This window comes from Corvus moneduloides, chromosome 24, assembly GCF_009650955.1.
Source record: "Corvus moneduloides isolate bCorMon1 chromosome 24, bCorMon1.pri, whole genome shotgun sequence".
In the NCBI taxonomy this organism is placed as follows: domain Eukaryota; kingdom Metazoa; phylum Chordata; class Aves; order Passeriformes; family Corvidae; genus Corvus; species Corvus moneduloides.
The window spans coordinates 3,765,773-3,780,954 of NC_045499.1; the positions used below are offsets into that span (position 1 = coordinate 3,765,773).

The 15,182-nt window shown below is 59.1% G+C and overlaps 2 protein-coding genes across 6 annotated transcripts in view; one reads left to right on the forward strand and one right to left on the reverse strand.

Annotated features, from left to right (window-relative positions):
* Window positions 1–137: 137 nt before the first annotated feature.
* On the forward strand, window positions 138–3,437 carry RPL10A (ribosomal protein L10a). Of its 3 annotated transcripts, XM_032133422.1 has the most exons (6): window positions 235–274; window positions 477–551; window positions 647–727; window positions 1,042–1,190; window positions 2,045–2,217; window positions 3,237–3,437. In XM_032133422.1, the coding sequence occupies exons 1-6, from the start codon at window positions 270–272 to the stop codon at window positions 3,405–3,407; spliced, it is 654 nt and encodes a 217-aa protein (XP_031989313.1). In that variant the 5' UTR covers window positions 235–269; the 3' UTR covers window positions 3,408–3,437. The 3 variants fall into 3 exon arrangements, with proteins under 3 accessions (XP_031989312.1, XP_031989313.1, XP_031989314.1); XM_032133421.1 differs by having other exon boundaries at window positions 138–274; window positions 477–727; XM_032133423.1 differs by lacking the exons at window positions 235–274; window positions 477–551; window positions 647–727 and adding an exon at window positions 752–960.
* A 2,935-nt stretch (window positions 3,438–6,372) lies between these two features.
* The window catches only part of SCUBE3 (signal peptide, CUB domain and EGF like domain containing 3), a 30,456-nt gene continuing 21,646 nt past the window's right edge, over window positions 6,373–15,182 (reverse strand). For all 3 annotated transcript variants that reach the window (XM_032133407.1, XM_032133406.1, XM_032133408.1), the window contains 15 exons: window positions 13,924–14,046; window positions 12,640–12,756; window positions 11,442–11,564; window positions 11,126–11,260; window positions 10,757–10,849; window positions 10,556–10,672; window positions 10,316–10,477; window positions 9,869–10,072; window positions 9,627–9,788; window positions 9,181–9,348; window positions 8,931–9,092; window positions 8,435–8,632; window positions 7,847–7,999; window positions 7,584–7,663; window positions 6,373–7,438 (listed from right to left, as the gene is read on the reverse strand). In XM_032133407.1, coding sequence (XP_031989298.1) covers window positions 7,289–7,438; window positions 7,584–7,663; window positions 7,847–7,999; window positions 8,435–8,632; window positions 8,931–9,092; window positions 9,181–9,348; window positions 9,627–9,788; window positions 9,869–10,072; window positions 10,316–10,477; window positions 10,556–10,672; window positions 10,757–10,849; window positions 11,126–11,260; window positions 11,442–11,564; window positions 12,640–12,756; window positions 13,924–14,046 — 2,147 coding nt within the window. In that variant the 3' untranslated portion in view covers window positions 6,373–7,288. The remainder of the gene's footprint in view (window positions 7,439–7,583; window positions 7,664–7,846; window positions 8,000–8,434; window positions 8,633–8,930; window positions 9,093–9,180; window positions 9,349–9,626; window positions 9,789–9,868; window positions 10,073–10,315; window positions 10,478–10,555; window positions 10,673–10,756; window positions 10,850–11,125; window positions 11,261–11,441; window positions 11,565–12,639; window positions 12,757–13,923; window positions 14,047–15,182) is intronic.

Sequence of the window (15,182 nt, forward strand, 5' to 3'; positions counted from 1 at the left end):
AGCCCGGGGCTCCTGGGATGTGCTGTGAAGCAATGCAGGAGCTCCTGTCCTGGTGGTCCGAGACAGGGGGCAAAGAGATCCCGGTTGTTTGTTTAACAGAGAAGCAGATGCGGACGGGCTGGCCCCCGCCGCGCCCAACATGGCGGCCCCGTGGTGCCGCTCGCCGCCGCTCCCAATATGGCGCCGCGCGCTCAAGTCTCGCGAGATGTTGCTCCTATTTATAGAGCGCCGGAGGCATTTCCGCCCTTTCGGTCCGGGGAGCCGCAGCCATGAGGTGGGTCTGGCTCTGCGTCCGCTCCGCGCTATCCGCCCCCATCCGCCCCATCAGCCGCCATCCGCGCCCGGAGGGAGCCGCGGGGCCGTCCGGGCGGCCAGCGGGGTCGATCGCCGGGGGAACGCGCGGGGACCGCGGTGGGCTCGGGGCCGCGTCCCGGGCGGGGCCGGCCCTGAGCCCGTGCTGCCGTTTCCCCCCGCAGCAGCAAAGTGTCCCGGGACACCCTGTACGAGGCGGTGAAGGAGGTGCTGCATGGCAGCCGTGCCAAGAAGCGCAAGTAAGAGCCGCGGACACGGCGGGACAGGGCGTGTCACCCCGGCCTCGGCTTTGCCCCTTTGGCGCCGGCCGGGCCTCACTCGCTGCCTCCTGCAGGTTCGTGGAGACGGTGGAGCTGCAGATCAGCCTCAAGAACTATGACCCGCAGAAGGACAAGCGGTTCTCCGGTACCGTCAGGTTCGCCATCCTCTCGCTCCTACCCAGCCTTCGGCCCTGCCCGGCCCTGCTCGGGGCCGCCGCGGCGCCGAACCGCTTGGGGAGTCCAGCGCGCCCCGGCCCAGTGGGAGCGGCTGGACGGACCCTCACCCTGGGTCTTAAAACATGAGGGGAGGTGCGGCAGCCCCTGGGCTGTCCCCACCGGCCTGCTGGGGACGGCAGGTGAGCGGCTGTGCAGGATGCCCCGTGCTGTGGTAAGGTGTCTCCGTGCTGGCTCCATGGACACGCGGGTGGTGCTGCCCGGTCACTGACTCGCACCTTCCTTCCTTCCCCAGGCTGAAGTCGACGCCACGGCCCAAATTCTCGGTCTGTCTGCTGGGGGACCAGCAGCACTGCGATGAGGCCAAAGCAGTTGACATCCCTCACATGGATATAGAAGCTCTGAAGAAACTCAACAAAAACAAGAAGCTGGTGAAGAAGCTGGGTGAGTGTTAGTAAGGCTTTTCCCAGTGTTCAGATTTCCGTGTCGTGGTTAGTTGCAGAGATAGAAAGCTGAGCAGAGTCAGCCCCAGTACCAAAAACTGCCCAGAAACTACTCAGAAAAGCCACCAGGCTGTTTCCAGTGCAGGTCTGACAGGTCAGTACTGCAGGAATGGGTCTGGCTGTCCAAGGAAGGGAGAGACACAGGAAAATGTCCCTGTCTACAGTTTCACCCTTTGCTGTGTGCCTCAATTTCCTGGTCAGGGAGCTGGAGGGCAGCAAAAGCCCAGAAACGCTGGAAGCAAGTGCGCACTTCAGCCGTGTCATTCATATGTGAACACAGTGAAATGAAATTCGTTCATTTTCTCTTGGGTCAGAGAGAAAATCCTTCCCTCCCTGAGAACTCCGGAGTCCCTTTGGGACGTTCCTCAGGCAGACAGGAACTTGCCCCTCAATCCATAATCAGCTATGGAACTGTATGCAGTTAGGAAATGACCATGATTGTTGGCTAAGCCTCTCCTAGGTGGATCATCCATCCCTCTATCCCATTCACCCTGGTGTGCACAGGTTGCGGCAGAGCTTGGAGTTCAGTGTCACCTCGGCAAAGGACAGTTCCTTCAGGGAACAAGCTGTCTGTCATTTGCAGTCACTGTGTTGAGTGGGGCTGGGGCCTGGCTGCTGTGACAATCATTCCTCAAAGATTGTTGGCAAAACCAGTTCCCAGTTCAGGTGGGACCCAGGGAATGTTGGAATTGTCTGTGGGTGGCAGTGGAGTCGTGTGTTCTCAGCCCAGTCCTTCGCTGGGAGCTCGGTGTGGGAGTAGAGTCCCTGCTTACCTCCCTGGTGCTCTCCCTGCAGCTAAGAAGTATGATGCCTTCCTGGCTTCCGAGTCCTTGATCAAACAAATTCCTCGAATCCTGGGTCCGGGCCTGAACAAAGCCGGGAAATTCCCTTCTCTGCTCACCCACAACGAGAACCTGGTGGCCAAGGTGGATGAGGTCAAATCGACCATCAAGTTTCAGATGAAGAAGGTAAAGCACGGCTTTAGTTGTGTACCTGAGGGTTGTTCCATGTCTCTGCCATCTCTGGGTTGGGCTGTAGGTGTCCCTCGAGTGTTCCCGAAGCTGTAGCTTGTTTCCTCTGGCAAGGAGAGATGGTAATGTAATGTTAGTGGCCAGCCAGAAAGGAGGAATAATTTAACTGTGGTTGACAGATCTTGGAGCAAATGATGAGGAGATGACTGGATATTTCAGTGCTGAGCACAGTCCAGTGTAATTAATGCTTCTCCCAGCATGTGGGTGATGTTCGTGGGGTGGGATGTGGCCAAGCATGTCCCTGGGGGGCTGAGCATGAGTGGGGCTTTGCCAGGGGCGAGTCTGGGACTTGACTCTGTCCCAGTGAGCTTGGGAGCAGCTCTGTGGGGATCTGCTCTCGCTGTTAAAAGCAAGCTGACTCCCTCAAACCAAAATAACCCTGTTCGGGCATCCTAATCCCGTGTCAGTGGGCCAAGTGTGACTCCTGGGGACACAGCTGGGAGGACACAGCAGATGTGAGGGTTTGCAAATGCCTGAGCATTTAAAATAGCTGAGCTAATGATGTCCTGACACTCGGCCTGTTGGCTCGCTTGTGTAAATCCTTCTACCTCCAGCCTGTGGGGAGCGCTGACTTCCAGGCCGCTCAGGGAGGCCAGGCCAGGAGGAGGCTTGGCCTTTGTCACAGTGCAGAGAGAGAGGGCTGGGGGCCAGAGGCAGAAAGTGAAGCTGGTGTGGGCTTGGCAGAGCAGGGTGTGGGAGCAGGGGTAACCCCAAGGGTTGCTCCAGTGCCAGTTCTGCAGTGTGCCACGGCTCCTTCCTGGTGTCCCATCTCACACCTCACCCAGTCACCTCTGCATGTGTTAGAGGTGGCATCCAGGTGCTGCAGACAGGTGGAAAAGCCTGTGGGTGGGCTGGGGCAGCTGTGTCCAGACCATGGCACAGCCCACCACACTGATGAGTGGTGCTTGAGTCACTTTGGCTTTGCCTGTGGAAGCTGTACCTGTGTCTGTCCCCAGGTGCTCTGTCTGGCTGTGGCTGTCGGTCATGTGAAGATGACAGAGGACGAGCTCGTCTACAACATCCACCTGGCCATCAACTTCCTGGTGTCTCTGCTGAAGAAGAACTGGCAGAACGTGCGAGCTCTGTACATCAAGAGCACCATGGGGAAACCCCAGCGCCTCTACTAAGGGGCAGCAATAAACTCTGCAGACACCCAAGCTGTGTGTGCTTCTTTTCCTCCAGAGCTCCCTGGGGAGGGTTTGCCAGAGAACTGCTCACTTCTCCTAGTGAGGAAGGCCTCAGATGTTGTGTTCAGATAGATCTGAATTCCTTGTGGAATACTGGAGCTTTTGAGGGAAGGGGCCTCATGCTCCCCTGCACTCAGAGAGGGAGGGGGAAGGAGTCCACTTTTCCCCCAGAGCAGAGGTGTCCAGCAGGTGCAGGTTCAGCAGTTGGGCTGTGCCCACAGAGAGGGCCCTTACCTGGTGCAGCACTTGCCCGAGTCCTGCTGCAGAGCCCAGCCCTGCTCTGGGAGGGTTGATGAAGTGCCCTTCACCAGCCCACATCTCCCCAGGTGCAGCTCCTGAGGACTTGAGCATTGTCCATATGTCCAGGGGTGCTGAAGGATGGAGCTGCAGCCCAGCAAGAGGGTTGTGGCCAAGGTACAGGGTCTTTTCCATCCCCTCTTTCCTCTGAGCCAGTCTGTCTAACTGCATGTTCTGGGCTAAAAATGAAATTTTGCATCTAATTAATGTATGTAAATAAATACATTGTGCAGGGACTGGAGAGTTTAGGGAAGTGCAGGGTTTGAGCTTCTGCAGTGGGGGGGAAATACTTTGGGCCCTGGAAAAGCTGGTCAGCATCTGAGAGAAACAAAACAATGAAAATAACTCTGTATCCTGCTGTTAAAAACCTTTAAAATAAGCATCAGCGTCAATTTTTGAAAGATCAACACAACACCAAGAAATTCCATTTAATAATTAAAAAAAGACAATACAAAATGCAAACATTTCTTTTTACAAAGTTCAAATAACAATTTTTTTCTTTTAATCAAGTGCAAATAACTTCATGAACTACATCTTGCTCATCACTTTAATCGTTTCTGCTGGAGTTGGCAAGTCCTGGCCCGCTGCAGAAGGCAGATATAAATACTCCAACATGAAAAAAAAAACCCCAAACCCCAACAACCCTCATTTCTCTTGACAGCTTCAAAACCTTGATCCCCGAGCTGGCTGATGTGGATTTCAGCCTTTCAAACCCATTCTGAGGTGGGGGTGGGTGAGGAGTGGGGTTGGGCCGCTGTGGGGTGGGTGTCTCCAGGGGCCCCATGGAATTTCTGAGGCTTTTTTGAGCTATTTGGTGAAAGCAGAACGAGGAAGCACCATTACCAGGTGCCTTTGGCCGCTCCAGGAGGACGTGCTGCCCACCTCATCCTTCCACAACTGCTTTAGGGAAGCAGAGGTGGCTGGTGTGGTGGCAAGGATGACAACCAGGACACCCCCACGCCCTGATGCCCCAGAAGGGCAGCTGGACAGTGGCCTGACATGAGATCAGCCAGAGTTAATCAAAGTTAATGAACTCTCCGGTGGACACGAGGAGCTGTGGCACGCCAGGGCACCACAGCAGGGTTGATCATTCCTGGGCTGATTTTATTTTTGCTGTTGGCTTTTTTTTTCTTCTAAATATGAAGGACCCTTTCAAAGGTCACTGGCCTGCGCCACTGTCCCAGAGCCACAAAACCCCTCCAGATCCCTACAGCAGCTTTTGTGCATTAAAGCAGCTGCTTTCAGACAGCGACCAAGTGACAAACAGCTCAGCCCACAGCTGTGGAGCTTCCAAACAGGCTGGGAGCCGTTGGCGGGAGGGGAAAATCCACAGCTGGGATGAATCAGGACAGACTTTTCCAACTGATGCTTCTTGGGGATAAACCTCAGCCCCTGTGCCAGTGCTCAGCCTGCCTGAAGCCCCTCACAGAGCCCGGGAGAGGCTCTTGGGGTGCTGGAGCAGTGTGGATCGAGGAGGGAAAACAGGGGCGAGCAGCTGCTTCCCCCAGGAAAGATGGACCCAGTGGGACATGCAGAGTAATAAATAATTGGTTTGTTAAAAGCAGGACTGGGCTCAGGTGTGGGCAAAGGGACAGTGAGGGACAAGTGGGGACAGTGATGAGAAGAGACCTGCCAGTGGCAGAGCTATAGGCAAGTCAATCGTGTTTAGTCCTGGCAGGTCCAAGTCTTTGAGAGGATGAAGATGGGAATGAAGGTGTGGGGAGGATGACAGCTGAGAACTGGTGGCAGGGCTGGAAAAGTAAGGAGGCTTGGGGAGGAGGGATGGTGGCAGCAGTTGCCTGTCCCTGGGAGTCCTGTCTGTCCACATGAAGATGCTGGGGGCACAAACCCACCAGTGGTATCCACCGGGCCATCGTCCCCAGCTAAGCCTGTCTGCAAAGCTGGGGGGAGGCAGACGGCAGTGAAACGGGGGGTGGCATGATGGGTCTTCCCCAGGATCTGCTCCCCTGGGGAGGGGCTCCCACAGCATCCCTGCAGGGTGAGAACATGCAGAGGGATAGGGCCAAAAATGCCTGGTGGGACTCAGAAGCACAAAACTTCCCCAGGTCCGTGAGGATGGCTCTGCCCGGGGGGATCGCTGTACCTGGGGGAGAGATTTCGGGGCTGAGTGCGGGATTAGCTCCCCTCTCCTCCCAGCGTGCCCCCCAGACCTGGCCTCAGCAGCTGTTGGCTCATCCCTGAGCCCCTGCAGGGAAGCACATCAGTTTGCAACAAGCAGGTGACAGGGCCGAGTTTTGCTCTCCCTTGCAACGGGGCTTGAACAACGCCCAAACTGCGGCGGATCAGTCTGAAAGGACCCACTCCATCCCCCCTGGACGGACTGAGAAGCCTCCAACTCCCTGCACAAACTCACCCCATTGCGCCGAGCAGGAGAGGCACCGTCTCCCCCCAGACAGGGGCTTTTATCGGGGACAAACGTGGCAGAAAAGGCCTGAAGACGCCATCGCGCTGGTCAGCGCAGCCCAGGGCCCGGCTTGCTCTGGGTGGGTGGTTTTTTTTTTGTTTTCTTGCAAACACACATTCTCATTTCTCAGGCAGTTATAAATATTGTCGTTTCTAGTAGAAAAAAAAACAACTTCCCTCTAAATAATATAAGGAAGACTCAAATGATTGCACTTAATACATATGAAGAAGGTAGAAAGGAGGATATCCTAGTGCACAAACATTAACTCCTGCTCTTCTCAAAGCTTGCTTTTCCGAGTTACTCTTTGGCAGAGCTTGTAACAAAGTCTGGTTTCTTGGCACAAGTGTCTGGGGTGGTGGGCGGGGGGGGGGGGGGAAGAAAAAAAAATCGAACCCGGCTGAAAGTCCTTCTCCTTTGCTCCCTGTTTTCTCCCGTGCAGCCAGACATTGTTCTCCGGGAACGTGGCTTGGCTGCGCTTCCCTCCCAGCACCAGCGCGGCTCTCCGGCGGGACAGAGCCACCACGGTGCCGCGCTGGTGGGCTGTGCCATCTCTCCTTTGCATTTCCTTTTTAATCAAGTAGGCTTTGTCAGTTCTCTTGCCCCCGACCTCTGCAAAGAGGCGCCGGTAGCCGGGGCCCGGCGCTGCGGTGGACACGGCGTCACCTCCTGCTCTCCTCTGCGAGGGCTCCGCGGGGCCGCAGCCGGCGCCAGCCTCGGGGGCTGCAAAGACAGGGACCCCCCACTCTGTCCTGGGCTGCTGGTGGCACCAGGGAACGGGGACAGACCTGGCACAAAGGAAACCAAAGGGAGGACACAGGACAGCGATAGGACCAGTACTTCAGTTTCCTAAAACCTTCGAAGAAGCTGCTTCGGAAGAGGGGAGCGGCTTCACTGCCGCTGGACGAGACCGGAGCGTGCCCCCGGCTGGGAGCACCGCTCTGCAGGGAGCAGCAGGGAAATCGTGAGGGGACGTCTGCGGGGCGGGCAGTGGCGATCCTGCCGGAGCCAGGCGGAGGAAGGAAAAATCAGAAAGGAGGAGGAAAGGAGAAGAGGGTTTCCTTGGCTGCGGGGGGGCCCGGGGCGGCGGGGGCGCAGGGGGCTATTTGTAAGGCCGGAGGAAGCTGGAGACTTTGGAGCGCAGGAGTTTGATGAAGGAGCGGGGCAGCATCTCCTTGTGCTTCTCCGTGTACTTGAAGTAGTTCTGGGGGTGTGCCAGCACATCGAAGAAAGCTTTGATGAGCTTCTTGTCCTGCAGGGAAGCCGAGCCAGAGGGAGGTTCAGCATCCCCCCCGTGCTCCCCTGAACTGAAGCTCGAAGTGCAAGGAGAGCAGGAGGCATTCCCCAAAGGGAAGGATGCTCCTGCATCTCCCACAGCCCTGGGGGCACACACTCACCTTGAGGATCTCCTGGTGGTTCTCGGAGGCGTAGAGCCTTCCATCCCGCACGATGTCCTCCACCAGCTGCTCATAGTCCTCTGCCAGAAAACACAGCTAGGGCATGAGCTGCCACTTTTCCCCAAACCTCTGGTCCCCATCCTTCAGTCCACTCCCCCCAAACACACAGGAGGTGGGAACTGGGGGGGGGATCTGGGTCCCAAACTGTGGTGGGGAGAAGGATCAGCATGCTGGGATGGCATCTCCCCGTGCACCGTGCTCACCGTCGTAGGTGACATAGGGGATCTGGAAGCCCCGGGCGCTGTTGGCTTCACTGGTTTTAAAGTTGATCCAGAGCTTGCGGGAGCGGGCGGTGAAGGCGATGGGCCTCTCATAGGTCTGGCAGGTTTCGTAGGTGGTGATGGAGGATGGGGAGGCTGCAGAGAACAGCAAGGGGACACAGGATGCTGGTTGCTCATCAGCAGAGCTACCCCCAGCCTGGGTTAAGGGTGGCACCATGGATGGGAATTGTCCGTGCTGGGCAAGGCTGAGCCCCCCCCCAACCCTCATGTTACATACCAGGGATGTTGTTGTTCCTTCCTTGCTCTGGAAAGCACCAAATGGGGCTTTTTATCCCCAAAATGAATGCTGAGGCCCAGGTGTGCAGCTCAGCCCACGCACATCCCCCTGAGATCCAGCAAGACACCCAGACGGCAGGGTGATGCTCATCTCCCCGCTCCCCCTATTCCCAAAATTCCCCTCCTGCTACCCAGGGATGTGGCTTTCTCCCTTTGCACCAGGCAGCTCTGCCAAACCCCAACCTTTTCCTCCCCAGCTCCTCCCCTGAGCACCGCGCCCGCTCGGTTACCTACAGTTTTTCCGCATGACCAAGACGTCGCCGCACTCGTCCTCAGAGGGGAGGAAGATCTCCGGCACCACGATGAGGATCTTGCGCTTGGGCGGGGGGTTGATGTTCCAGGTGCACTCGATGTTGGCGGGGTAATTCCCCGGGTAGTTGGGGGACTCAATGTAGCCCGTGTACTCACCCAGCTCCCCTCCACACTGTCGGTCTGCAAGGCAGGGAGACCAGTTCAACTGGGAACCAGCGGCCTGGGGGCACTGGGGGTGGTTTACTGGGCAAGAGGGGCAGTGTCCCATTAGGCAACCCCCCCCATGCCTGCCTACATGCACAAAGCACTGAAATTTTTATCCCCAAAATAATGCTGAGGCCCAGGTGTGCAGTTCAGCCCATGCACATCCCCCTGAGATCCAGCAAGACACCCAGACTCTACTTTACAGCATTTTTAAATACTTTTGAGGAAGCACCCAAAGCCTGTCCCTGCCTCGGTCACCCCCCAGCTCGCCTACTTTTGCACTGGGACACAGAGGTGGAGCCGTCGAAGTCGGTGGTGGTGTTGCCAGGGCAGGAGATGCAGTAATTCTGCCGGAAATCGGGCTGGTAGGTGCCCACGGCGCAGCGGATGCAGCGATGGACGCTCGTGTTGTAGTAGTGCCCGGGGGAGCACTGCACTGGGGGGTCAGGGAGCACAGGGGGCTGTGTCAGCTGCTGGCACAGCCCTGCTGGGTGGCCCCTTCCTGGGGACCGGCTCTGACCTACCTTTGGTGTCGCAGTCCTGGAAGGAGAGGGCTCCCTCGTGGCGGGTGGTCAGCCCCCCGCCACAGGGGAAGCAGAGCGCCCGTCCCACCTCGGGCTGGTAGGAGCCACGGGGACACGGCTGGCAGGGCTTGAAGCCATCAGCAGAGTGCTGGCCAGGGGGACACTGACCTGCAGGCACAGGCATTGTTCAATCCTAGCACCCCACACGCCCAGGGCTCTCCTGCCCCATACTCAGATCCTCTTCCCCCTCAACCTTGACAGCACCAGTATATCCAGAGCAAGTGCTGCCCTTCCCGGGGTCCCCTCTAAATGATAAACACCCAAACCAGCAACTTCTGTGGGCCCTGGGGATGCTCAAGGCTTTCCTGTCTTCTGGCTAATGGTTGAGGTTGCAGCCCTGGACATCCCCCAGGAGTGCCTCAAGCCCCACCCCATGCCCTCCTTACCGGTGCAGCCGGTGATGTTGGTGGCTCCTACGGGTCCGAAGGTGTCGCCACGGGGGCACAGGTCACAGGAGAGCTGCCCCTCTTTCTCCTGGTAGGTGCCAGGGGGGCAGGGCACGCACTGCTCCGTCTGCCCGTGGTAATAGGTTCCCTGCGAGCAGCTGACTGAGAGCCGGGGGGGACGTCGGTGATGCTGTGGGAGCTGTCACCGCCGGGTCCCCTCGTCACCCCACCACGCTCCTTACCACACTTGCTGGCCAGGCGCTGCTGGCCCGGCCCGCAGCTCTCCTGCCGCTCCGGGGCCACGCTCAGCTTCCGGGCCACCTCGTACTCCATCCCTGCGAAGCGCAGCAGGAACCGCTCCTGGTTGATGGATTTCTTCAGGGCTTTGATGGCTGACTTCAGCTTTTTCTCCACTCTCTGTCGCAGGCAGTGCAGGTTGCAGCTGGCTGGGCGATGCAGAGGGGAATGGGGGTACAGGGGGAAACAGGGATGCGGTAAGAAGGGAGGGATGGGTAGGGAAGCCCAGAAGGATTAAAGCCATCCCCCAAACTCTCAGTTGCAAGTGCTACCCAGCACATCCCAATCCGGTGCAAGATGAGGTCTGGTTTGTCTCTCCTTGCTGCACAGGGATGGCATCACGTCCCTGGTCCCACCACCCGTGCCTGCACCCAGGCCAGTGCTGTGCCCACCTGTGATCTCCTCCGGCTTGATCTCTGCCTCGAACTCCAGCGTGATGCGCGTCACCTCTTTGTTGGGGGAGTTGCGAGCCCGGCGCCCCTTCCCCTTCTTGGACGAGTCGCACTTGAGGTTGACAAAGGTGACCTGGCAGTCAGAGCACGGTGCCGAGCCACCTGCGTGCAGGGGACAGGTCAGCACCCCATCCCTGCTGGGGACAGACACCCCCACTGCCCACCACCGTCACACCTCACCTTGCGCCCCGGCCTTCCCGGCCTCCTCCTGCTTGCCCTTGGTCCGCGGGTGCAGGTGGCACTTGGCATCCTTAATCTTGAAGGAAGCCTTTTGCTTGACCGGTGCAGCCACAGTCTCTGAAAGAAAAAGGAGGTGCTCAGCAACCTGGTACGGCCCAGCCACGCTGGTGGCAGCCATGGGCACCCTGGGAGCCCCCTTACCGAGGCACTGCTGGCTGCTGTTGGTGGCTCTCTGCTGGCTGCCCTGCCGCAGGACGGGGGTCCCACAGCTCACCGTGTAGCTGCTGTCGGACTCTGTGAGGGAGGAAGGGGCGTTGGCTCTGCCAGGGTGATGCAGGGAGACACGGCCGTGCCGTGGGGGGATGATGCCCAGCACCCTGCCATAGAGATCCTGGCAGGGACCTGTCCTGTGGATCCACACCCAGCAGCGAGCCCCCCTGAGCAACAACCTCCCTCCCTCACTCAGCCACTGCATTCTGGCTGTGTAGCCACTCCTCTCTCCCCAGTTTGGGCCATGCGGGGAAATGGGGACCCCCCTGCCCATGCTGGTGGTGGTACTGGCACCAGTACCTGGCAGAAATCGGGCCTTGGAGGTGCAGGAAAGGGCACAGCTGTCCTTCTTGCCCATCTTGTTGCAGGTGAGGGTGGCCCGTGGTGGCACCGAACCTGGCAGGCACTTCACCAGCTCCAAGGGACACGCACCAGCTGGTGATGACAATCAGGGATGCCCATGACTGGCACAGGCCAGAGACCCATGAGGGATCCCTGCGCCCTGCAGCTCATGGGGGGATTCACCGGGGAGGAGAGGGTGCCATAGAGACCCCAGCCTGGCATCCCAAACTCCCCAGCTTCCCCAGCAGCCGTGGTGGCTCCTGGCCTGACGTACCCACACAGTCCTTCTTGTTCCAGTGCAGCTTGCAGCCGGCAGGACAGGTACACTGGTAGCTGCCGGGGGTGTTGATGCAGCCGAATTTGCAGCCACCCCGGTTGATGCTGCACTCATCGATGTCTGCGGGGGGAAAGGAAAGAGGCTGTGGCGGGGGTGGGCAGCGGGACTCCCCGGCTCTGACACTGAATCACTGCGTTGTCTCAGGGCTGGGATTCTGGACGGATAAATCCATGCCCAGCCGGGAGAGGGGATCTGCACCAGAGGGCATTTCCAGCAGTGCCGCCTCCCGGCAGCTGTGCCAGCTCCCTGGGGATGAGGGACACCCCGACTCCCCGTGTCCCAGGGGCTAGGCAGAGATAGGTGCAGCCCATCCAGGCTGAGCCCCGCCCCGGCCCCTTGGGGGCTGCGGGGGGGCAGCAGACGGAGCCGACATGGAAACACTTAGGAACTGAACTCAAAAGGCAGCTGCTCAGCAGCCCTGGTCCCTCTCCTCAGCAGGGACCCTCTGCCCCGGCCTGAAATGATCCCTTCAGGTCAGGGATGGAGCTGCCCCTGCCACAGCCCTCCCTGCCCAGCTCCCCCTCACTGGGGGCATCGGTGGGAGCCATCGACCCCTTTGCTGCAGGGCCACCCCGAGAGAGTCCTGGGGGCTGCGCTGGCTCACGCTGAGTAGTTCAGAAATATGAGGAGGGTCTCTGACCCTCGCCAGCCGGGCAGCACTGGAGCACCCGGGCTCGTCATCCCGGGCCGCCGGCACCGCTGCCACGACACGCTTCGGCAGCCCCTGCAAAGCATGTTTCATCTGCCTGCCCGCTTCCCGGGCGAAGCACGCCCCCGCCCTTGGGAGCTATCTGCCTTGTGAAATTTAAATCAAACCCTTTTGATGTTCCCCTTCCCACCCCGTCACAGCTCCCTGCCAAAAACGCCGGGGATTTCTCCCTCTCTCCCGCTGCAGACAAGTCGCAAATTGTTCCTGTCGCTCCGTTTGAAGTTGCAGACACCAGCGAGTCTGGCTGTGAGCCCTCTCCCTGCCTGGCCTCAGCCCGGGGTAAGCGGGGAACCGACCTTCACCGCGGGCCCTTGGGGTGGGCAGTGTCCCCAGGGCTCCCCGCATCGCTGCTGCCCCACCCCCTGCCCCTCCTTGGGACCCGACCCCCGGCGGGGTGACAGGCTGCCAGCACCCAGCTGGCCCTACCTCCGCAGTGGGTGAGCCCGTAGAGCGTGTAGCCTTTGTGGCAGAGGCACTGGAAGCTGCCGGGGGTGTTGATGCAGAGGTGGTCGCAGGTCCGGTCAAAGGAGCACTCATCGATGTCTGGAGGAAAGGCGAGGGGAGGAGGTGAGAGCTGGCACGGCAGAGGGGCCGTCCCGGGCACGGGGACTGTCCCCTTCCTGCTCCAGTTGCTCCAGCGAGCTGAGGGCTGCACTGGGATGCTGTGGGACCCTGCACTGGTATCCTCCAAGGGTCCAGAACCAGATTGCTCGGGGTATTCAATACCAGGATGCTGCGGGGATCCAACACCAGTATGCTCCAGAACCCTGTGCTCCCCTCCCTCCTTCCCTCCCTCCAAGCTCCTCCTCACCCACTGCACCAGCACCCCCCTCCCACAAGCTCCTACAGCCCTTCTGCACCTCAAATGGGCCAAGCAGGGCCAGCACCCTGTCCCTGGCATGGGAGGGCTGCAAGAGCCCCCGGCTGCTGCCCGTCCAGGGCAGGGAGGGAGCCGGAGGATGCCATGATCAGGAGGATGCCAGGGAGGGATCAGGAATGCTGCGCAGGCAGGTCCTGCCTCGGGGACGGTGCCAGCAATGTCTGCTCGGCCCCGCGGGCACCTCGCTGGGGCAGGGAGGCCCCGGGTGGGAGGTGAGCCCAACATGGTGGGCTGGAGCATCATTTCATTGGCTTCATTAAGTTAATTGCTGCGCTCACGTCAAACTCCCAGAGCACAGAACCTGGACGGAGATGAAAGCAGTGGCAGCCCCGGAGCCTGCCAGCGCCCTCCTTTCCCGGCCGTGTGTTTTCAGGAGGCAATACTCAGGCTCATGCACACCTGCCGTGCTGACCTTGGCCATGCGCTGCGGGGGCAGCCCAGTGACCTGCTGGGTTTATGTGGGATGTTGGGACAGGAACAAGAAGGTGGAAGAAGCAGCATGGAGCAGCCAGCTCCCTCTGGAGTGAGCAGGAAGCATCTTCTCCCCACTCCTGCCCTCCAAGAAGTGGGAACCCTGGCATCTGCCTAATTGCTGGCTTTAACTCTGCAAGAGCCCACAAGCCCCCAGCTCTGAGACTGAAAGGCTAAGCCCCAGACCAGAACCTAAATCCAACACTAATCCCGCGAAGGATTTATGCAGTCCACAGGAAAGCCAGAGGAATGAGCAACTGGGGCAGCACTTCTGCAGCAGCAGCAGCCACAGGAGGGTGAGAGACACGGGAGCGCAGGGAGAGGCAGGGCAGGGGGCCTGGGCACTCACTGCCCCTTACCTTGGCAGTTCCTCTCGTTTATGAGCAGCTTGTAGCCCTTCTTGCAGCTGCACTCGAAGCTGCCCACCGTGTTCCTGCAGATGTGGTCACAGCCACCGTTGTTGAGTCGGCACTCGTCAATGTCTGGTGGGGACAAGGGACACCCGTCACGCTCTGGCTGGGATGCTCGGCCAGGAGAGCCCAGTGCTCTCCTCTGGATGCTGTCCCCACCATGAGCTGGCAAATGGAGGAAACCCTTTGGGCTCTGATGGTCACCAGGGGAACGTGGCTGCTGCTTTTCTCTAGGTGCTTCTGAGGAGCAAATGTGTGACACTGGGCCAGGCCAGGGCTCTGGGGTTCAGGTCTCCTTGGAAGTGGTGCAAAATGATTAAATTCTGCAGGTCTCAGCATCCCCCAGAGTAGAGCCAGGAGCCCCAAAAAAGCCTCACAGCTGAGTGAGACCACCAGACCAGAGTCTGGAGAGCCACAGGTTTGGGCTGGGGACTGCTTTGGGGGGCCAGGAGTAGCAGGAAGAGAGAGAAAACCAGGAAGGGAGAACCCCCTCCTTCAAAAACAGCCACTCAACAAAATAACTGCTTTTCAGCCCTTGCCTCTCTGCTTGCCATCTCCTTCCTGCCACTAACAAAGCTAAAAAGGATGATGCACAGTAACTGCAAAGAGCCCCAACAACCTGGAAAGAGGCTGGGATGTGGGGTTTTTGGTTGTCTTTCTTGTTTTTCCACTAATCACAAAATTTACTGCTCGAAAACAACCTGTGAAATGGAAGGAGACCAGGAGGAGGCAGCGGCCTGCCCTGTCCCTCCATCCCCCAGTGCCTTGCTGGGGCTGAGGCTTTCTTTCTTTTTATGACTGCGAGGGAGCGAGCTGTAAACCCGCCTGCAGCCATAATAAAGCCCCAGACACCGGGGACGTGGCTCCGGGTTATTGCACGTCGCTGGAAACTGCAGAATTGGAGAGGGGTGAATGCTCTGATAAAATAGCAGGGGCAGGGGGTTCTGGAAGCAGTCAACAGGTAGACAGGCAGCCAGCAGCGGGACAGGCTTTCCTCTCGGCTGGGGTCAAGTTCTGAGAGCTGCCAAAAGACACAATGCAGGCACCGGCCAGCCCTGAGAGGGGCAAGTTTGGGGTGCAGGGAAAGCAGCCTGGACTGCCCTGCCTGGCAGGGGCAGGTGGTTGGGGACGTTGCTGGGATGTGCAGCATCTCGGGGTGTTCTCCCCCATGTGGGACATGGCTGGGCAGTGCCCCCCAAGGGACTCGT